The 22,734-nt window shown below is 39.1% G+C and overlaps 1 protein-coding gene across 22 annotated transcripts in view; it reads left to right on the top strand.

The window, feature by feature from the left end:
* SOX5 (SRY-box transcription factor 5) overlaps positions 1-22,734 on the top strand; it is a 660,386-nt gene that overhangs the window by 533,760 nt on the left and 103,892 nt on the right. For 16 of the 22 annotated variants that reach the window (XM_076342769.1, XM_076342759.1, XM_076342734.1 and 13 more), the window contains one exon: positions 22,466-22,589. In XM_076342769.1, the coding sequence (XP_076198884.1) occupies positions 22,466-22,589 (124 nt within the window). The remainder of the gene's footprint in view (positions 1-22,465; positions 22,590-22,734) is intronic. The other 6 variants (XM_076342695.1, XM_076342717.1, XM_076342824.1 and 3 more) reach the window with 1 other exon arrangement.

The following is a 22,734-nucleotide window of genomic DNA, read 5'->3' on the forward strand; positions in this document are numbered from 1 at the left end:
GTTTGTGACAGGAGGTTCAAACACTTTATGGATCACTGGTGCTGACAGGTAGATCACACAAGCCTTAAACAGATGTTTAGTGAGAAGATGAATGTGTGAGATCTCAAACATGCAGGGCTCTTTTGCCTGGCCATAATAGCCTGTGAAGCATTAAAAACCTTCCGGGTTTTTTTTAAGCTGCCCCACAAAAAAGGGAAAAAGGAAAGTACTAACAAGCTTGCGTTAAGTTTTGGATTTTTTTTTTTAATTGAAATTAAATATGGCCAGGTTCTTAAAGTTGTTAAACTTTTTCTTTAGGAAATGAAGCCTATTCTTTTGGGATGTATGACCACAATTTGCCCTCTCTATATAACTGTTGCTCTGAGCCAATGAGTGTGCATGCTCTAACGAGGTGCATATGAGATGCTCGATTGGAATAGAGATACGTTCACGTTAAATTACAAAGGTCTTTGTACCAGAGGGCTTCAGAGACAGGGTGCTTTTTGTGGGATATGTGTACTCTGTAGGATACACTACATCAGCACGATGACTTGAAAATACAGTAATTATGTAAAGCTTGTTGAGCAAACTGTATTTACTAGACCTCTTTGAAACATTTTGAGTTGTTGATATGAAGGGAGGAAAATATTGCATCGGTGCCATTTTTTATGGAAATTCAGAAGTTCTGGGCATGATTTTTTAGTACCTTCTCAGGAGAAATTATCTTTAGCCTTGCACGTTGTAGTCACAGAATCATCTCATTCGAAGGTGAAAATGTCCTGCGTGGGGGACAAATGGAAACCCTCCCTGTCTAGCAATATATTAAGACCTTGGCAGAATGTCTGATGAATGTCAGACACCTGGAGGGATCTATTCAATTTAGAAATGGGCTCAAGCCAAAAAATTCAGAACCCGGTCTCAGATTTGAACACTCCGGAGTTCAAGGATTTTTTGGATAAAGGGTTTAAGCCACTCCATGTAAATAATCAAATTACAGAATTTGGTCTGGGCATGGATTACGAGCACCCCTAAAATCCAAGAATATCCTTTAGGGCTTGATTTAGTTGGTCTGGAAAGCCCTGATCCAGGGTTTGAAATCTTTGCCATCAACCTTGAAAGCAGTTGATTCATAAATGGTTTTTTTCCTTATTTGTCCCCCATTTACTGTTTTTTAGTTCTTTTTTAAAAAATGCAGAAGAAAAGGTGTTTGTAAGCAACTTCCCAAATTATTTTTTGCCATCCACAAGCGTAGGGCTGCCTGTTTGAATGTTTCCAAGAAAGTATTGTTCTTATGTGACAACAGGTCAGAAAGACTCTGCATTAATTACACTAACATATGGTTATTAACAGATTCTAGCTCAGGGAGCAATACTTTACAATGTTATCTTCCACATAGTCAGATGTTAGCCATATTGTCAGTGCTGGCAGCTATTGTTTCACTCATTTACTTCACAGAGCTAATTACTCCCTAATAATAACTTTACCTTGGAGTTTTTCACTTGCTTGTGCCAGCAAACCTGTTCACACTACATATGCTAATTATTGGCACTTATTCATTATGTTAAGATAGCTTTAAGTTCAAGCTGTGCAGCCTGGCTTTCGGTATGGAGCCAGCTGGCTGCAAAGTTCCACCTTTTTTTTTTCCTTTTTTTTTTTTTTAACTAAAGTCATTAAAAGTTTTAATATGGGCCTATCTTGTTCTCTTTACAAGATTCAGTCTTTCAGGAATTCAGGCGCATAGTTGGTTACTCTTGGACAATTGCAAGTTTATAAGGAGTTCCTGGTTTTCTTAAAATATTTCTCAGAGCTTGCAGTGAGGTCTTTTCTGTTAAGTGGATTGTAAATTCATTTGTAATTAGAACTACGAGGCCATTTACCAAAATGGATATTCATTTTCCTCCTTCCCCCACCCAATTCTAGCTCCTTGCCTACTTTATCACTGCTTATACTTTTCCACTGGGAGTCCCAAGGCCTTTTCAGTGCCTGGTGAGGATGCTCTCTATTGATTTTGTTTTTCTACGCTCTCAATGTCCAAGGGCCTAAACCTTCAATGAGCTTTGTATGGATGGATTCACTGATTTGTCCTGGGCTCAACATAAGTACAGCAAATCAGATCATTCAGATTTGCAGCCCAAAACAGACAAATTTCCTGGGATTTGGTCTATTACATCTTTCCAGAATTCTCAGTAATCCTTTTTCACACTCTAGAATAGTGCATATTCTCATAAAACCCAGAGAAATGTGGTGTCTTCTAAAGATAAAATACTGTCCCTGATTTGCATGAGGAATTTTATGACAACCAACTGAACATCTACATGGGAATCAAAGACAATTGATGGCTGATCCTGGTTAATGTTGTATATACAGTATGGGATGTTACAGAACCGACTGTTTCAACTGCGAGTCTTGGAGTCCTGTGTCAGATCATCGTCTAGTGTAAATCAGCATGAGTGCTTTTCCACTATCTGGTGAACTGGTCTGACATTTTGTGAAGTTCTTAAATAAATGATTTTTATCCAAGATAAGGTGAACCTATGTGAAATCCCATTCATTTTTATCAGTAGAAAGAGGAGACCGAAATCTTCCATATGTAAGAATTTGGTCTATATTGAAAATAATCTATTTCTGCCTCCTCATGAGCTAAAAGCTTTAGATTCTATAAACTTTTGAGCTACCCTGACATTACAAATGAAAGGTTTATTTTAAGTTGTGGTCTAGCTAACTTTATTAGAAAAAAATGCATGCATAAAACTGCCATTTGGCCGTCTTACCTTCTTGGTGTGCGCATTACATACATTAGGATTTCTCTCCATGCTAGTTGTAGTATTGAAGAAAACATGGATGAATTAAGTAAGATTATTTCATAATCGGGAAAGACTAAATCTCTCCTCTGCTGTACACGTGTACTTCCTTCCATTGTCAGTATGAACTGGTTTTGTATACCTCAGTGCAGAATTTGGCCATAAAATAGGGGAGAAAAAGCAGGACACCTGAAACTGAAAGAAAAGATTTACTTGAAATAAAAATATTGTTTCCTGCAACATCCCGTTTTACAGCCTCAGAGTGTTAGATTGGATTCCCTCCTGTGTTACTGCAGTTCTGCTTCAGTACAATTCCAGTGATATCAATAAACAGTTTGAATACAATTCTTAATAAAACTGAAGTAAATAGACCTTTAGTTGAGCCTTAATAGATGATCTTTACAGACTTTTTTACTTCTGGCATTTCTTGGGCTAAAAAATCAGAGTATTGTTTAGTAAAAATACTGTAATTGTGACTGTATATTATGATGTCCAGTCCACATTATACAAAATTCAGGGCTGGGGGGGGGGGGGAGTTTATCCTATCTTGAAGTGATTTGGAGCTATGGAGACAAGTGATACGCAAAAGATGGGAGAGGAAAAACTCCAAATTCTGCTCCTGACACACAGCTCGTGCAGTCAGTGGCTGCATTATATAAGTAAAGCACGTGGAGTAAATCTAGCAGTGGTCCACTAGGTCAGAGGTTGGTTTTCAGTTGGAAAGCAACTACAGATGATTTCTAAAAGCTTGTTCTCAGCAGCAGCCCTGGAGCTGACTGTTTGGTGTACCGTCCGGTGAAATTCCAGCTCACTTGAAACAAGGGGAGTATGGAGTGTTGTATCTGCTAAACAGATCATACTGAAATGAAAGAAACTGTCATTTTGTTTAGAGGAGGTTTGAACCAAAACCTTCAAACTGTGGTACAGCTTCCTTGGGAGTTGACCTTTTCCTGTTTTTATGAAAGGCTGAGCCTAAATGCCAGATCTGAATTCGTTGTGGAGATTTGGATTGAGACTTGAACTTTGTGGTTTAGACCTGTGTTAAGAGAGCCTGGTATCACTGCTCAGACACCACTCAGTTTCTACCTCGGTGGCCTTCTGCTTTCTTGATAGACTTAAAACATTACCGGAATAGCCATACCACCTGGCAACAAAATATTAATATTTTATGCAAGGAACTGAAGTGGGGGATGGCTGAAGAACCTGTACTGGGAAGGTCTTGTAGCATTACAGGGCTATGGCTGGGAACCCTGGTTCTAAGAACAATGGAACGGGGAACCCAGAGAGCCTGTGTGGGCAGTTAGATTGATCTTCAAGTTTTCCAGGATTAGGCATGGTATTTCAGGCCAGGTAAATGAAGATAGAGGAAAGCCAATCATTCTGGCTTTTCCTTCCTAACTGCTCCTTCTGTGTGCCTAAACTGAAATTTGTAATTCCACACCCTTCCCATAACTAGAAGTTTGACAACTAGTTATTGAGTCCACTCAAGGTGAGTGGTGAGGAGGTGAAAGTAAATGGGAATTTCTGGAGGTAATGTTAGTGTCGGTGTCCATCTGACCAGTGAGTGTGAGAAAAAAGAGGAAGGTTGCAGGTAATTTTATTAGGTGTTTTTATGTCTGATGAAATGGGGACTATCTGCCAGAGGTGATTAGGACAGACAAGAAAAAAAACAACTTAATAGCAAATGAGAAAAGACATCCAGCAAAAATGCTGTGGCAAAACTCTTAGGAACTTGTTTATGTTTTTAAGGCTGTTTCCTCAAGGAAAACTGGGAGAGAACACTTAGCTTTTCTTTAAAAAAAAAAAGAATAGTTCCTCCTCAGATATTTGGCACTCCTTAAAATCTGCCGGAGCCTGATGGACTATTCTGACGTTCTTAATGCACCTGAGAGTTACTTCCCAAACTTGCCTTTCCTTATGCTAGATCTTGCCAAGATCTTTTGGATAAACCTCATTTGAAGTTTCTAGGACACAGCGATGTGGCGTGAAGGAGCCCTAGAAGAATTTTCAAAATACGATTATTAGCGCCTATATTATTCTATTATTTAGAAATAGCGCCTATTTCTAAATCCCGTATCACAAAAAGATCTTGGCCAAATCACCTGCAATTCAGCTGAAAGTATGTTCTTTGACAGCCGACCACCTGTAAAGACTTTGGAGGATAAATTACCTCTCATGAGATGGGGGGAATTAGTCAAAAAGTATCTAATCTAGCTATTTATCTGTGCTTTGAACCATGTACTTTGAATTCTTGGGTTTACAACAAAAAGCCAATCTTGGTCTTAACTATGGACAGCCTATCTGTATTCTCGTACATAATGCATGTGGGAGAGCAGTAAATACGCACTGGACTGATGCAGTAGGGAGGGTTTATTGACTTGTTTATGAGAGGCTTGCTACTTGCCACTTGTGCATTATGCTTGGTATCTTCAACTAATAGCAATAAAACCTTTACGCTGCCTTATACTGTAACGTATTGTATGAAAGCAGCTATTTTAAAAATTCCATTTAAATACGTTTTGGAGCGTTTTAGAAGAATTACTGGTATACATTTTTGAGTCCCTCTACCTGTAAAACTGCTTCATACCATAGGTTAAATAAACTTACAAAACTCACCTGAAATAGCTTTTCCATAAATAATGTTATGATTGGAGTCTCATGTCTTGAGTTGTTTCAAGGCTACATGCAGGTGTTGGCCACGTGATGAAACTGTGAATCCTCCACTTAATAAAAAACCTTTCATTTTAGGCCTCATGGGTTACAAAATAGAGAAGCTCAGAAGTCCCTCTGGCCTAGGGCTGAGTATGGGTAATACAGCAGCTCAGTAGTATTATGTGAAAAGTTGGGAAGGAAAAGGCATGTGTCTGTCAATTGGCTGTGGAGAAAGTACGCTTCTGAGAGATTTGGGGTTATACGGTTCTGTCCCTGTTCAGACAGGAGAGTGTATGCTGTGCAAGTGAAACTGTCAGAGGTGTGTGATAAATACTGCTTGCATTCTGTTTTAAATTTTCCCTTGGGTATCACCATCTCTTGTATGGTGCATGCCTATATGCTTGCATATGCGTGTGGACTCCTGTGTGTAGGGCATCTGTTTCGTGGGTACTGTGTGTATATATATATGTGTAAATATCAGTACATGTGCACATACACACACATTTACATTTTAAAATAAATACCAGAAATGAGATTTATAGATAGCTTTCCTCATTTGCTTGTGTGGTGTGTGAGACGTGTGCACACACATCTACTGGAAAAATGTGTGTGTTTATAGTTCTGTATGGGCACAGATGATGTGTGTGTGTCTACAGACGCAGACAAACATACACTCACATTGTAATACATTAGATGCACTTAGATCTGTAGGACTCACTGTTGACTTTAATTAGAATATCAGCATAGGCTTCTGGTAAAAATCATTAACTTAGAGTTATTCTTGCCTTTTTCTGAATACATATTTATCATATTCCTTGTCTGAAGTGAGAGGTAATGGAGACTTATTCCACTGGTTGAGTCTGAGGAAAGTTAAGTCCCTGGAAAAATCAAGGTATGCAGCTAGACCAGCCTGTGGGTGTGATCTACTGGTCCTTCCCTAACACTCAGTCGTTTCAAGCCATGACAGACATTGTCAGATCATTCTCTTGAATATATGCTGTTCCAGGAGAGAGCCAAACCACTGCAGCTCTTGAAAAAGGCTTCTAAGCAAAACGTAGGTATTGCAGCACTTCTGACATTAAAATAAAGGTATCGAAACCGTTTGATTAACTGAAGATGCTTCTTCATGATTACTTAATGACACGGTGGGAGTTTGAAGCTTGTCATTAATATTGTCTTTTGTCTAAAAAATACCTTCTAAATGCTGCTTGGCACTGAGGTGACTAAGCACCACATTATCGCCTGAGCCTGGGTCTGTCTCAACGTATTGTTAAATTTGTTGCGTCAGGACATTCTGCCGTGCAGCCCCAGGGGACCCTACGAAAGGCATTTGCAGGCAGGAACTTGAAATAAGCACAGCCTCAGCGTAATTGTAGCCAAACGGTTCCACAGAAGGAGTGTCTGTGTGTGGAGTCTGAGCGTCCAGCTGTTCGGAGGAGGATTACGAGGGCTTTAATGGAGAGCACAGATGGAATCAGTACTATTGTCCGGAGTATTCTGGGGCAGAGGCTAAAGTGTGAAGGGTGATCAGTGGAGAGCTGATTGGAAAGGGGAAAAAAAAAAGAGTAAGAAAGAAAGAAGGGAGGAAAAAATCCCCTTGTTCTCTAAAAAGCAAAGGGATTGATGCTGTCCAATGGTGAGGGTGCAGAGGAAATAGTTCCCAAAGCTTGCTTTCATGGTTAGCAGGCATTGTAAAGATGGCACAGGTCATGTGTTGTGTGCAGCTGTTTAGAGGTTCTTACAGAACTGTTAGAGACTTAGCAAGGCCCATTATTCAAGGCACTAAGGCAGTTTTACTGGATATGGACTGCTGCAATTGTATAAGCTCTCCATTGTGTGAGTACTAATTTAGAGTGCTACCATAAGCCAGCCATACAATCCATGCTTCCCATGAATGAATGAGTCATCTTGATGAAAAGGCTCAGAGCACACAGCTCTGACTTTTAGTCTTAAAGGGACCTGATGTGTTCAGAATGGATCACATTTTAATGAACAAACTCGCCAGCAAAATATTTTGGGTTTGAACTGCTAAAATAATCCTTTTCCTTTTGGAGAAAGGTATCATACCCAAAGACTTTAGATAGGTTTTAATTTGCCTCACCACATGTTAGACGTATTTGTAGTTACTGATTTGTTATGGGATATTAAAGTGTTACTAATGTGCTTGTATAAACATAACAGGTTTCAAGGCCACTCGGTAAGCCAGCAATTTATGTCCTAAATCATTCCTTTAGGTGCCAAGGAGCCCCATGATTGTTTTATTCAAAACCATTTGGCTGCAGGAATGCAGCTGTTTTTCATTAATGATGTCCATGCACATACACAAGGAACGTGTTGTTTTATAGCACTGCTGTCTTTTTATTTCCTTACCTGTGAAGAATATGAGAACAGTATTAGGACCTCTAACGTAGTTGCAACTTTTTTTGGTAAAGTAATTTTGTGTAGAATTCTTACCTGGATGGCTTAAGGTCACATCAAAAAAGAGGATTTACTCTCTGATAACAGGACTTAGATGGCCTTTGGGAACATCTAAATTGAGGGACCCAAAAGCGCTTCCCGAGTTCATATGCACATCCCGTCCAGCCATCATTTAGACAGACCCTCTAAGAACCTTAGTTCAAATATGAGATCTGGAGCTTTGGGGGCATCTAAACATACATAGCACCTGCTGATATGATCGGAGAGTTTTCTGTATTTCTCCTTCTGTGCATGCCCTGAAACTGCTCTGGTCTAAACACCTAAACGCTTAGCTCCTGCCTTAAGGGTCACCGCAATCCGGAAACAAGACAGAGCAGCATTGGCATCACCTGAAAGGCTCAACCAACAGGCATGGTGCCTGAAGCACAGTGACAGGACTGTAAAATGTAGCTGCTTCCTTTCCAACATACAGCAGTTAAAGAAGGGATAGTCCTTCCTTTGTTTTTTTTTGTGCAGTAGCCTGGTGAAAGCTTAGCAGTTGCCTAAGAAATGGAGAGAACTGGATTGGGGCTTCTGTTTCCTGAATGCAATTCACATGGTGTCTCCCACATCTCGGGAGAGACAAGGCCTTTCTCAACATCTGCTGAAACTGGGCTTCAAGCAAGAAGAGACATACTGTTCATGTCATAAATGGAGCAAAAAAAGAAGTGTCATAGCTCAGTCAGTATCCTGCTGCTGATGACATTTGAGCCTGTGTTCTGCTCCACAGAAGCCTTGTGGGGGGGGTTTTTTAATTAAAGTTATTTTTTTTAAATTAAGTTATTTCTGCCGAGTACCATTGGGGTCAGTTTGTATTGACTTCAGCAGAGTAAGGACTCAACACAAAGTTCCTACAGGTCAAATTTTTTTGCCCTTAAGAAAATAATGATTATTACAAAGTCCCTTTTCTGAGCTGCATACTACTTAAAAGCTAAAGGCATTTAAAAAATCAAATACTGCTTTATGTTTTCATCATGTTTACTGCTGGTTTCTTTTTGATCCCTCTTACTGTCAAACTAAGTTTATTGAGTCAGCTTTGTTTAATTAGTTTAATTTTACTTGTTCAGCAGCATTGCCAGAGTTGTACTTTTCAGATTCACAGCTCTGAATGAAAATATTCCTTGTGACTGGCAAGACAAAACAAAAACAAAAGTGGAAAAGGAATTACTAAAATGTTTATATTTGCTTAGGTAAAATGCTTCCAGAAGTGAAATTTGGAGCAGAAAATATGTAAGGATCCTGATCTTAGTTAACTAACTTAAATCTATTCTTTTCATTTGCTTTATTGTGAATCAGGTCTACCACACAAAGCATGTTAAGTGTTAGTGCCTAAATCTAAAAAAAAAAAAAAGGCACCCACTTCCAGTAAACATTTGCAAAATTGTTTATCTGGCAAAAATATTGGGGGGGGTTTCAAATAAATCTGCACAACCTCAGTCATGCCAGTGAGTGAGTGAAGACTACTCAAGGGCTTTCCCCGCTCTCCCTTCAACCAAACTCGGTGGCATCAAGTGCTGTCATGTCGTGTGACATGATGAGAGCCATGAGGTTCATCAGTTCCCACCGTTACATTGGGGCTGCAGCTGTCCCATACTAGCATAAAATAAAATTGCTGATTTGCATTAGTGAACCTTAGTAAGCCCCTGATTTTCAGTTGCACCAAGCATCCAGCCCCAGAGACTGTGTTCTGGATTAAAACTTTGTTCTCTGTCTCAAATGGTGCTTAAAGAGATCTCAGGAGTACTTTATGGCCAGCAGTGTTTCGGTATAAACAGTACTAGGAATAAATCAATTGATCAGAAAATTCCTTTTATTGCTAAAGAGAAATGGATGGCTGAAGAGCAGAACTTAAAAATGAATCCTGAATGGCCATGGCTTATGCTTAGAAAAGAGTAGATGGATAAGATCACCAAAGTATTTTCAGAGCTTTTTACAGTGCTCCGTTACATCCCTCTCTCCCAGACACATCACATCTACCTTTCTCTTTAGTATGCAAATGCACAATTAAAAGCATTCAACAGATAGAGATGAATAAGCTAATACAGTGTGCTGCTAGTAATTTATTTTCATTAACTGGGAGTATGTGGAAGTACCCCAAAGAGCAAAGAGATGCTGGAAAGTTGTAATAGATAAGAATCTACTGACTGCCTTTACGTAAGACAATAGATCTTGTGAATATTCTGCTTCCTCTCCAGGCAGTGAGCTAGTATGGTTAACCAAAATTGTTGAGTAATTGTTCTGTGGTTGAGAACAAAATGCTGAATTAAACTGTTCCCAGCACAATAATTGTGTGATTACAGCATTTATGTTGCTGGCCAAAAGAACAGTCATTAGTTTTGGAAGACTTACCAAAACCGCAGGCACAGGAAAAAAAAATGCAAATCACATGTAAATTGTCCTCTAATACCTATAGCAGCTTAAAAATTGAACTAGGAGTATGGTATGTGTATATTTAAAGGCAGCGAAGCCAGAAAAAATTACTGTACATTCAAGAACTACTTCAGACTAGGAAGAAAATGTCCAAAGATTATTCATTTTCATTATGTTGTGCTTTTCCCCCTCTTGTGAGATCCTGCACTTCACATCTTATGTGTGTATTCTGCTTTGCGAATACTATTATATTTTTCCCCACTGCATACCAATCAGATACCGTCTGGGAGTTGTAAGGTAGGTAGGACTCCCACACCTAACTAAATCTTGGGCCAAGCCGATTCCAAGAGCAATATACAGGGGAGGCAGGCAGTAAATGTTATCTGATTGCTGTAATCCACCAGTAAAATTAAAAACTGATTTATGACGATAGGTGCTCTTGTGAGGTGGACAATTTTCTTCTCCATTGCATGGTCCATATCTAGAAGTGCCAAAGAAACAACTACATTTAGTCTGTCTTTTTTTTTTTTTCTTTTGTTGTTTTTCCTCATATTTTTAATAATAAAGGAGGGTAAGGAAGAACTGAAGGAGACATCAAAAGAAAAAAAAGGCAAAATGTTTAGGGCAATCAGAAATTTTGTGCCTGCAATTCGGTGCAGTAACAAGCTGCAGGATTTGGATAGCTGGCTACCTGACTGTGCACAGAAATCAGATGATGAGAGTCTAAACTTTATCACTGTATCTACAGTTAATTGTGCTTTAACTGTGTTGCTGTCACCAAATTGTAGGCACAAAATGAGAGACCGTCTTCAGTCCTATTCAAAAAACGTTCCCAAACAAAACTTGTGAAAAACATTTTCATATGAGGATTTTGGTAACAAGGGGAAGAAAGCATCAGGACATGAATGGAAGAGTGGCTACGTATCTATTTAAATAGTCTTTCTTCTGCAACTTGAATCCATTTCACTTTTAAAATCGAACTTTTGATGGTAAAACTAAACTCAATTAAGGAACAATTCCACTGGCAAAAGGGACAGTCAGAAACAAGTCTGAACAGCTGAAAGATTGAAAAGAGGTCTTTATTGTGCATTTCCCTGGGCAGTAATTAGAGGCTATCCAATACTAGAAATGTGTTTTCCACAGAGGTTTCTACTAACATTTGGTCTTAGTTTTCCTGGCCATTTGTCCATCATGTTTAAGTACAGGGGTTTTTAAGATCATGTAGAAAGCAATAAAACTCAATATAAAATAATAATAGTAGTAATAATAATAATAATAATAATAATAATAATAATAATAATAATAATAATAATATTGTCTTCAGGAAAGAATTACATTGAGTTGTTGTAGCAACTAGTGCTCTGAAACTGATGTCACTGGAGACCAGACGTATACTGAAATAGATATCTGATTTAACAATAATAAAAGTGGGAAAAAGGGGGGGCATTCAAAGGGTTTAATCAGTGGATTTAAGTTTAAGATTTTCTGAGCAGACCCAATTCTGCCAAAGTCTACACTGATCAGGTTGTGAATAATTTTTCTTTCCCTGTGCTGTATTAGATTGTATAAGGTTTTATTAACTACGTCCCTCAACCTTTCCATTTAAAGAAACCAAGAGAAGGTACAGACTTTTAGTGTGGAATTTGTTTTCCGAGTCCTTTCTGTGTTTTTTTTCTCTCTCTTTCTAGATAGTATGGTTTTAAGTGAATGACTTTGATAAGACCTTCATGTTTGTTTATACCATTGCACTATTCAGCAGCCGAATGGGTTTTGGATTTCTGCCCACTACATGATATTAAATAACCCCTGTTTCTTGCCCATCGCCTACACATTAAAATTGTTGTGTTTGTTTTAATTAATGATATTCCACTTGTCAAAGAGATACTGAGTGAAAAACGCATCTTGAAACTGTGGGGTTTTGTTTGAAAAGATACCCCTTCCTGTCTATATAGTAATATTACCTTAAATCATATTAAGGAAATTAGCACAAAAAAACCCAAACCAAAACAAGAAATAGTTATTATAAGGCAGAATTCTGATGATCTCCTTGTCTTCTGTGTCAGCTAATTTAAGTAAGCAAGATTAAGGTTATGAAAGTAGAATTGTTTCATATTAGTTGATGAGACTTAAATACTTTGCTGTAAGTATGTATGGAATCGTTACGAGCAATGTGTCATGGATGACTCATAACGGGTGGCAGTGGAAGAGTTGAAATAGAAGGCCAGATTGTGGTGATACTGCAGTGCAAGAGCATTAGATGGGGAGGTATCACTTCAGGAACAGAGAAAAGCTTTAGGGAGCTATCGCTTCCCATTACTGGTACCTACCATGCCTGTCACGGTGGGGATGAAGGAAGACCGGGCTGAGAGATGGGCTTGCCTTGCAAACTTTTTACTTTCCACTGAAGTACCACAGCATGTCCACTTACTTCATATTTCATCCTCTCTTACTTTATGGTTCCTCATTTCACCAAGCAGTGTTTGAACCATGGACTGAGTACTACTCTTGATTCACAGCTTTTCTCCAGGAGTGCCTCAGGGTCGTTAATAAAATAACGAGTCTCTTAAAGACGGCACTCCACTATTAAGTGGTTTAGGCCTTAGATATTGATCTATTCATGAATTTGGACTTTACCATTGTGTCAAAAATGGGGTCATGGCACTTGCCTTCATCTATACGCCATCTTAAATACAGTGGTTTCCATATTAGAACTGTTCTCCCTGTTTCAGAGGTTAAAAAAGTCTTTTTTGGAACAGTAGACAGGAAAAAACTTCCTGCAATTTATACATCAAAATGATTAGTTACTGGTGTTTGAATATGTTATGGAAAAATCAACAATGGGTAAAGGGGGAGGTGTAGCAGCTGGCCTTAACACAGATGCCTCTGAATAACTTTATATGACAAAAAATACCAGTCAGCCTTGGTTAAGTATAATGGCATCAGCCTTGCTCTTGCCGCCCATTGCTTGATCTTTTGGGGAAAATGCATTAAAGAAAGCTTTAGTGAGTAGGTTCACACCCCAAAAGCTGCATAACTTCAGTCTACATAGGAGTAAGAACCACAATTAGAATAAATATGTTTCTTTACCTAAGCTGCATTCTCAACCTGAAAACCATCTTTGGCAGGTTTATAGCCAAGCATTTTATGGTCCTGTTTGCATCCTTTGCGTGAAAACATTCACAAAAAAACTTTTGTGTCAGGATGAGCCCACAGGCACTTCAGAAGTGCTGAAGAGATAGCAAGGTGGGGCATTTCTCCTAGCTCACAGAATTTATCTGTCAAAAAGGAGCCAGACTTGCTGCCTATGACGGTGTGTAACACTACAATTCATTTCCTTACCTGAATCTGTTGACTTCCAACATTCACAGAAGTTCTTGAAAAGTCAGTTTTGGATGATTCGTCTTCCTCTTCTCCCCCGCTCTCTACTTCCCACGCTAATGCTGAGCTTTCCTGTTCCTACTTGTTCTTATAGTCTACCCATTGATTAATAATGTTAGGATTTGCAGAGTCAACCTTGTGTATGTTTAAAAAAACCCTGTGCTCTTACAGGAAAAGTCCTCTAGATTCTGCACACCTCTTTTGACTGTTATACCTGTCACTATTTCTCACAGCCTCAAATAGAAACAGCCCCCATTTAACACAGAGCTGACACCAGCTGTCCTATTTGCTCTTCCCTGCTTCCTCTGCAGCAGTAGTTGATACCGGACCTTCTTTCCAGAGCGCTTTTGACAGCAGTCCGTGATACTGTTGCACAAAACCCAGCCACTTCAGTTGCTTTAAACAGAATGTGGAAAATCAGAAGGAAAAAGCATACAGGTGACTTCTGGAAGGCTGGTATGAGCAATGACAAGGGAAGTATACTTATTTTTGTCTCTGATTCTTTATGGCATGTACAAAAAACCCCGTAGTTCATTATAATTTGAGTAACTGAACCAATATATAATAGATCAGCTAGCTGTAGAAGACAGTACACATGTGCAGCTCAAGAAATTATCCTACATGCTGTCTTTTAAAACACATCAGGAAATCGCACACCTGTTTTCTTTTCACTGACAAATGTTTTGCTGAATAGCTTACTGCTAGAGTGATCAACACTGGTCCAGACCTCATTGGGAAAAGCATTAACCAAGCATCTGGGAACTGTATGCTCCATCATACGCTGTGAGGTAGCATCAGTCATTAATGTAAGTTCATAGATTTTCCAGTTTGAAGGGAGTGACTTTGCAGATTAACTGTTGCTACATGACAGTTATATTTAGGAGCAAGTTGCTATTAGGCAGTGTTGTGGTTTAGCCCCAGCCAGCAGCTAAGCATCACACAGCCGCTCGCTCACTCCCCCCTGGTGGGATGGGGGAGAGAATCCGAAGAGTAAAAGTGAGAAAACTCGTGGGTTGAGATAAAGACAGTTTAATAGGTGAAGCAAAAGCCGCGCACACAAGCAAAGCAGAACAAGGAATTCATTCACTACTTCCCATGGGCAGGCAGGTGTTCAGCCATCTCCAGGAAAACAGGGCTCCATCACGTGTAACAGTTACTTGGGAAGATAAACGCCATCGCTCCAAATGTCCCCCCCTTCCTTCTTCTTCCCCCAGCATTATCTGCTAAGCAAGACGTCACATGGTATGGAATATCCCTTTGGTCAGTTTGGGTCAGCTGTCCCGGCTGTGTCCCCTCCCAGCTTCTTGTGCACCCCCAGCCTCCTTGCTGGTGGGGTGGTGTGAGAGGCAGAAAAGGCCTTGACTCTGTGTCAGCACTGCTCAGCAGTAACGAAAACATCCCTGTGTTATCAACACTGTTTCCAGCACAAATCCAAAACACAGCCCCATCCTAGCTACTGTGAAGAAAACTAACTCTATTCCAGCCAAAACCAGCACAGCCAGTAAAAACGCAAATAGTGGACAATATACCATATAAATCAGCAGTTTTGACAGCCACAAGTTTGTGGCAGGTTTCCATTATAGTCCTTGCTTATTCTTCTAGGAAGGGTACTAGCATTTAAACAAGGTGCCTAGGTGCTTGGAAGCTATGGCATGAGAAACATAGTATTTTTTGTGTGAATATTAAGTAAGGTGAAATAAGTCAGTTTGGCCCAAACACTGGTTATCATACCTCAAAAGCCAATTTTGTGTCCTCTGCTAACTTTAACCTCTTCATGAAACAAATGGCTCAATCAACCAAACAATGGATCTTTTTCTTCTGTAAAAAGGAAAGAGCAAATTATTTTAAGTTTTGCTCTTGAGCTTGGATTAGAAAGGGCTCTTTTGAGAGTACACTTCAGTCTTCCAGTGTAGCTGTTACCTGAATTACGGTAGCTTGCTCTGAAAGTCCTGGTTTTGCCAGAGGACCCCACACACTGGGGTGTTGTATAGTCTGGAGCAGCCATTCCTGTATAAACTCTTAGGCTTTTGACTTAAAACAGCTGCATATTGGACTGAATTCCAGTTTATGTTCTTTTTATTTCAGGTAGCCTCTTCTTTTTCAGTTAGGCTATTTGTTCAAATGCCTTTGTGGCAGAATTGCTCTGTAGATAGCTTACATGCTAAGTGGCACAAGCATGAATACTTCTTGTTACACGTCATCCCAAATGGGAAGAAGTCATCTTACTGCTTTTCCCTCCTCTGTATGTTTTTCCTATACCAAATCAAATATGAAGGAAGTGTTCTAAAGTTCTTTACTTTAGTTACATAAATGAGTAAGTAATACTGCTTTTTTCTTCGGAACTATCCAAGAGATGTTCCTTAATGCAAAGGGTCCTTTTGGCTTATGTCCTTCAAAGTGCTGCTGGAGGTGTTTGTCTCTCACTACCGCACTTTGTTCTGTAGTGTGAAGTGGAGGAGGGAAGCCTTTGGAAGCAAGTTATCGACATGGAAACAGCTACTGTCTGTATTATTTGACAGTTTAAGGCACTTCTCTGCACTTTAGTTAAAAGGGCTAAGCATGTGTTTATTTAGTAGTACTTAACAGACTTTATGATGAGATGAATTTGAGATGGATGCTGGTAGTGACACCTGGATTCTCTTGCAGGACTGAGCAAAGACGGAAAGTTTCCAGCCTGAAAAGCCTTGTTTTTTTAAAAAGAAAAATGTTTATATAATTCTCTGAGATGCATTTCAGTTTTTCTGAAAGTTTGTTCCTTGTGTTTTCTATGATCCAAGTTGCATACATACCAACTATTACCTGTTAAGGATTGTCTCCATGTTCCATCAAACTAATAATTTTTTCCACACTATCACTCCAAATAGAGCTCTTCTATGCTAGTGGAGTTGTAACGGGGGGGTGGGGGTGTCTCCCTAAATAGCCTGTTTTAGTCTTCTTGAAAGATTGCTACTATGAGCGCATGTTTTTCTACAATCAGTATCACTGTCTGCAAACAATTGTGAACAGTGAGGTGCTACTACTGAGTGAACTGAGGTGTTCAGACAGGATGAATTTTGATAAGTACTGGTATGAATTGTGTAAGACTCTTACGCAGCAAAGGGAAGAATAATATTTAGGGCCCAAATCATCCACCGCAGAAGAATTTTCAGGTAGAGATTAGGAAGAAAAAACCTTCACAGAATCCTTTGTCGGGATCCCCTATAGCAGTATGGCTGGCAGAGGAGCGAGCTGCTCCTCAGTAGTAAAAGCAAAGCATTAGGTCAGAGCATGGGGTGGAATGGGTGTGCTGTCTGTCTCATCAGTGTCTTCCTCTGCATCTCTGCTTCTTGGCATCCACCTTCCATTTTGTGTCTTAAGCACTCACTAAGCACCCCATAAAAAGCCACCTCAAACTCAGTAGGAGAGTGATCATTGCATTATCCGGATAGGCAAGGCTCCCTGCTGTATAGATTTAGGACAGACTTATGTCAGTTTAGGGAACTGATGCAGGGAAGAGAATGAGGAGAACAACATTTTCTTTTCTTATTTTAAACGTCACTGTAAGGGAAAATAGCAGATTGTAGTTATATGAGGACATATATTTTTATTTCCCTTAAGATAGACGTGGGGGGATGTGAGGGAGAGAGAAAGAGATGGCCAACACATATGCTAATTAAAGAATCCGGTCCTTCAGCATAGTATGCACCACCATGAGCCAAGTGTTTCTGGAGGAAGGGAGACTGATGCAATTAAACATGTCATTTTTGAAGTACAGATTTATGTTATTGCATGTTAAATGTACATTACATTCTTTCATATACAGTAGAAGAGATGCTTAACTTATAAACAAGTTGCAGGCAAGAACATATTCATACAACAGTTTGAAGTTAAAAGAATCATTCATGCACATCCACCGTTCTAGGAATTAAAAGCTGAACTTCTTTGAAGCGGCTCAGAATAACTCAAATGAAAATAAAAATTATTTTATTTACTTCTACACGAAGAAGCCATGTAAGAGATCATTTCAGCAAAGGTGCTCATACAGCTCTTGAAGGGCATCTTCTAAACAGCTCGAGTAAAGTACTGCTCAGAGTTTTGTCAGTTTGTAGAGAAGGGAGTGTTGCTTTTAGCAGCCGTTCTTATTCACACTTATTTGTTACTTCATCACCAGTCTCACCGAAATGGATAGAATTGCTTCTGAAGAACTAGAGGTGAGTGGAAGATGAGTATTCGCCCCTCAGTGGAAAGTGTTATATATGGATGCTGGGAAATGTATTGAAATATTTACCTTGGAGAGAGGAAAACTTATATAAAAGTTTATGCTAATAAACATGTAATGAGCAACTGCAGAAATGAAATTGGTGGAAGTGTATGAAGATAAAATAAAGAAAACTAATAGCAGCTGCTATGTTAGGGGCTTAGATTTGTTGAAAGTATGGGTTTATGTTACTTGAGAAGTATTATAAGCCTGCTAGATTAAGCAAGAGTCATGTGAGGGGGAAAATTGTGAACTTTTTAATTAAAGACTTTTTCAGGATGCATGGGCATAAAGGACTAAAATAAGGTCAGGCATGCTATCCTGATTCTGGCATTTCCTAAGCCTTGAATGCCTCGCTTTGCAACCTTAATAGTTCCTTGAACTATTTTGTCTTTGTCACTATTTATATAATGACCCAAAGCGCACGTGACATTTCACAGAAAATAGAGTAGAACTGTAGTTGTCAAGTATTTACAATCTAAATTTATGTAAGTCGCAGCAGGAGCTAGTAACAAACAGTAGGGGTAACTGTTAAAAACATACTGCTTAGTGCTTAGGTAGCTGTGGTAACCATAATATGTTCCTAAAAGTAGGTAGGAGATCAAAATTTAGGCGGAAATACTACAATTATAATGAAGCTGGGAATGCTGGGAATCTAGCTGTGGCTACACTGAATGCACGTCTTTGTGCAGTTGGGTTTGTTATAGTCAAGTCATAAAGGACATGCACAGATTTGTGATGATGCTGGCCCAGGCTTCAACAACTTGAATCAGTTCCAAGTTTACTAACAAATTTCTTTTGATAAGGATAAGTCATTTAAGGGCAGATTTTTCAAAGGCACTGAAACAAATAAAGAGACAGTGAGGCACTTCCCAAAATTGGAAATCTCTACGGGCAACTCTGGATGCCTCAGTTTCCCACTTGGACAGTAGATGTACTATTAGTTGCTTGTCATGTGCTCACACTGTTTTTTTAATCGATATGTTCTTTAGGGCTAGTCTCCTTGGATTTTCAGTGACAGGTATGAAGGGTCCCTGATTCTGGTTTGGGCTCTAGGTGAAACTTGGTTGCAATTTCTTCCGCTTCTAAAATTTTTAGGAGCCGTTGACATAATTGACTTAAGTATGTCCTTTGCCGTTACAGAAGATGACTTGCTGTCCTCATTATGAATTAGAGAACCTTTATTTTCTTGACCTGTTTGAACTGTTGTGTATCTACTTCCTTAAGGGGAGTATTTCTCATAAACTAAATGTCAAATGGTATGGTTTTACTTCCTTCATTGCATCATGAACTTCCCTCTTGCCCCAAATTATTTGTCAGAGATACGTGAAAGTATGAATTCCTTGACTAGTCAATTGATTGTATAGAATATTATGGCTCTCATGACATTCGATTCGTTTCTTTGTTATTTTATATATGTCATATGCCTTTTCTGCGCACACCATGCCTCCACAGTTTGTCATGCAGTACAAGAGTACTTCTGGTTAATCTGATCTGTGGTGATGGCATTCAAATTAAAAGAAAGATCAGGAAACTTTGTGATCAATTGACGTCATGGCAATGCTATGTGTAGTGAAAAAACAGGCCCTTGGAAGATTGTATCGGTATCATCCAGACTAATATCCTAAAGTAGATAAGAAGTTACAGGGTGAAACTGTAGCCCATTAAATCCATTGGGAATTTTGTGAGGATTTAAACTACAATTTTTACCTTTAGGTAATTACAACTAAGAAGAAGTAAGCATGTAGAGAGATTGGCAAGTGGAGAATCTTGACAGCTATATGCAGTTTTAGATTGTTAAAGATGTCTTTCTTTTTATGGACATATATATGTCCATTAGCAGAACAAATTGAAAGGCCTGAAAAATAGCTCTGATTTGCAGTCCATTCAAATTAGAAATGCGGTATCAAGAAGTTACCATCGAGAAAACATTGGAAATTATGTAAACTTTATAACAAAAAACATTTGTGAGAGATGTAACTGACGTAGTAATAGCTTTAAAAAAAAAAAAGAGGAAAATACCTTTCGTGTAAAACTCAGAAGGAGGGCCTGTATTATGTGCCACTTGAAACAGTTGTATCCTAGCAATTCTAGGTAATAATAATAAACATAACAAAAGTTAAGATGTAGTAGTTAAATGAGCCATAAAAATGAAGAGTCCGTAATTTGTATTGTATTGTGTCAGGTAATCGGATTAAAATAAACTAATGTTTGCAGTTATTTGTATTTGGGAGAAAATTAAGTGTAGCTGTTTGAGTGGTGCTACATACGTTCCATCCTGGAATGAAAATCACATTGTTTTGACTGCGTTATTTCTGTATCCATGCAAACCATCCTCATCACTCTATAGTTCTTACCTCCTTAACGCAACCGGGGTTGTGTCATTTGAAATTAGTGGGTATAAGGCCCCTTGGAGAGATAAAGAGGAGCAGCGATCTGAAAAAATGAAATGCAGCAGTCAGATTTAAGAAGAAAGGGCATTTTGCTGGTAAATGTTTTCCTAAATGGGAATTTTTCAGTGTGGTGTTTTGCTCGTGTATTTGGCAGTCACTTGGAATCAAGCGCAGACTTGTGCTACATTGTGGGCTTGGCAATGACAATTTGTGTGTGTGTGGTGCTTTAGTTATATTAGCCCTGGAGGCAGAGTTAACACTTGCAGTGGGACAAGAGTATTTGCAGTCATCAGAGAACTTTGCAGTCAGCTTCAATAACATCACTTCATTTTTTTCACTTTTTTTTAACATTTTTTTTGGCAGCAAAGCTCTTAGTAGAACCATCTGTCTTTCTATTAGTGTTTTTGAGTCCTGTTTTGAAGCTTCTTTGCTTGGCAAAGTCACTTTCATCCTTGGAAACCATTTAAAAAAAAGTTCTGTGGCTTTTTGCCGAAGAAGAGTACTATGCAAAAATTCCACACGGCTGTTCATTTTTGTTCTAAAAGAATACAGTTACTTTGTCTTTGTCTTAAAAAAAAAAAAAAAAACAAAACCCAAACAAAACAAACAAAAAATAAGCACATGAAGAAAAGGCAGGCAATGGGCAGTTCTAGGGTGACTGATTGGGGATAGAGAAGAAATCACATTTTATGTTTTTCTTCTCCAGCAATCCAGTTAAAAGTAGGTATGTCTTCTAGTTAACAGGATCAGAATAGAAAGGAGAAAAATACTGAAGTAACAAAAAATGGATTGAGATAGTTCAGTGAGTGGAGCTACATCTACTCTAGCTTCAGTCCCAACCTTCATCTCCCAGGGCAAGAATTTCCATCAACAGCGCTCCATCCTTGCAAATTGTTTCAGGCTACAAAGATGCAGTCAGCCTAGACACAGGTGTTGACAGGTCCTGGCATAAATGAAGAGGTTACCTTCCCAAATTTCATATCACTCTTCTGCTTTGTAACAGTGTTGGGTGAACCGAGACATCTCCTGGATCTTCAGGAGATTAAATGAAAATAAAACTAAGTCAAGATGCTGTAGTCTGAACTGTGGCAACCAAGGACCTGGCACAGGTTCTCTTTTGCCAGGTCTGCTTTGCAGGCCATAATGAAGGGAGTAACACCTTCTTACGCCTCTGGCCAAAAAAGGTTGTCTATCAACACCCTAATTCTCCTTGTTTCTTAAGGCTACAAACCACAAACTAAATTTTAGTCTTGGATAATGTATCTGTACCTCCAATGCCTTAAGCTTTACAGTGCCATTAAAAATCTAGATGACCTCTCTTAAAAAATGAGTCAGTCTTCCTTTACTGACTGATCTGGTCAGTACGGTGGGGGTTTTTAATTAAAACCAGCCGTTTAACGTTTTAATCTAGCAAACTTTTTGTTTCTCATCTGTGTGAAATACAAAGACGATGTCCATTTCTAGCAATTAAAAACTCTGACAGACCTGGGTAAAAGCAATAGTATTGGACATTGTGCCATGGCCAACTTCCAGTTTTGATGACTAATTTCTGCATGTCTTAAGTCCCCTGCAGTATCGACTTACAATGTAATATTTTCCATTTCCTGACTTGCATGGTTGTGTACAGTTGCTGTGCAAAATTGAACAGCTAACGCTTCAGACATAGCTGTGTTTTATTTGTGAATAAAGTGTCTCAGCCTTTTTTCTTACCATCTCAGAGACTTTATCTTTTCACGTGTACAAATAAGTGCATGTATATGGGCAGAAAAATAGTACTGACTGTGCTGTACGGTACTTACGCACGTATTTGTACTTCTGTGTGCGTGTATCTTTGTGTTTGGGCTCAGTCAGGGTGAAAGCCACTGTCTGAGACAGAGATATTGATACACAGTGCAATAAAAGAGAAGAAAAACCCACCCTCCAGTCAAAGAGAAGTGAGGCATTATGGACTGGGGGGGTATAATTAATTGGGATATAGGCGTGCATTAGTGGAATCTTTCGATTTATTTTGGATTAATGTAATTCATACGAAGTGCTTTGGTAATTAAGATGAGGCTGAATAGTTGATGCTGCTGGAACACCCCATTATGGAGAAGCATATTCAAACCTGACCTCTCAGATCAGAAGTAAGAGAAAGCGTGTAAGCAGACATTTTCCCCAGAAAAAATTCCACGTTTGATTTTCCCTCTCCTGTTCAGCAGGTCCAGGGTCAGCTGCCTCCATTAATGATTCCCGTATTCCCTCCAGACCAGCGAACCCTAGCAGCAGCTGCACAGCAAGGATTCCTTCTTCCTCCTGGTTTCAGCTACAAAGCGGGATGCAGTAAGTCCTGTAGATTTTTTTAGCTGGGAGTGGGTATAGGGCACAATTTCATGCCAATCTGTATAAAAGTATCACCTCTCTCGCCAGATGGACAAAGCCATTAACTTGCACAGATGAGTGTAAAATAGCGAATTAGTCGGTATCG

The sequence above is a fragment of the Aptenodytes patagonicus genome, chromosome 1, assembly GCF_965638725.1.
Source record: "Aptenodytes patagonicus chromosome 1, bAptPat1.pri.cur, whole genome shotgun sequence".
NCBI classification, from domain to species: domain Eukaryota; kingdom Metazoa; phylum Chordata; class Aves; order Sphenisciformes; family Spheniscidae; genus Aptenodytes; species Aptenodytes patagonicus.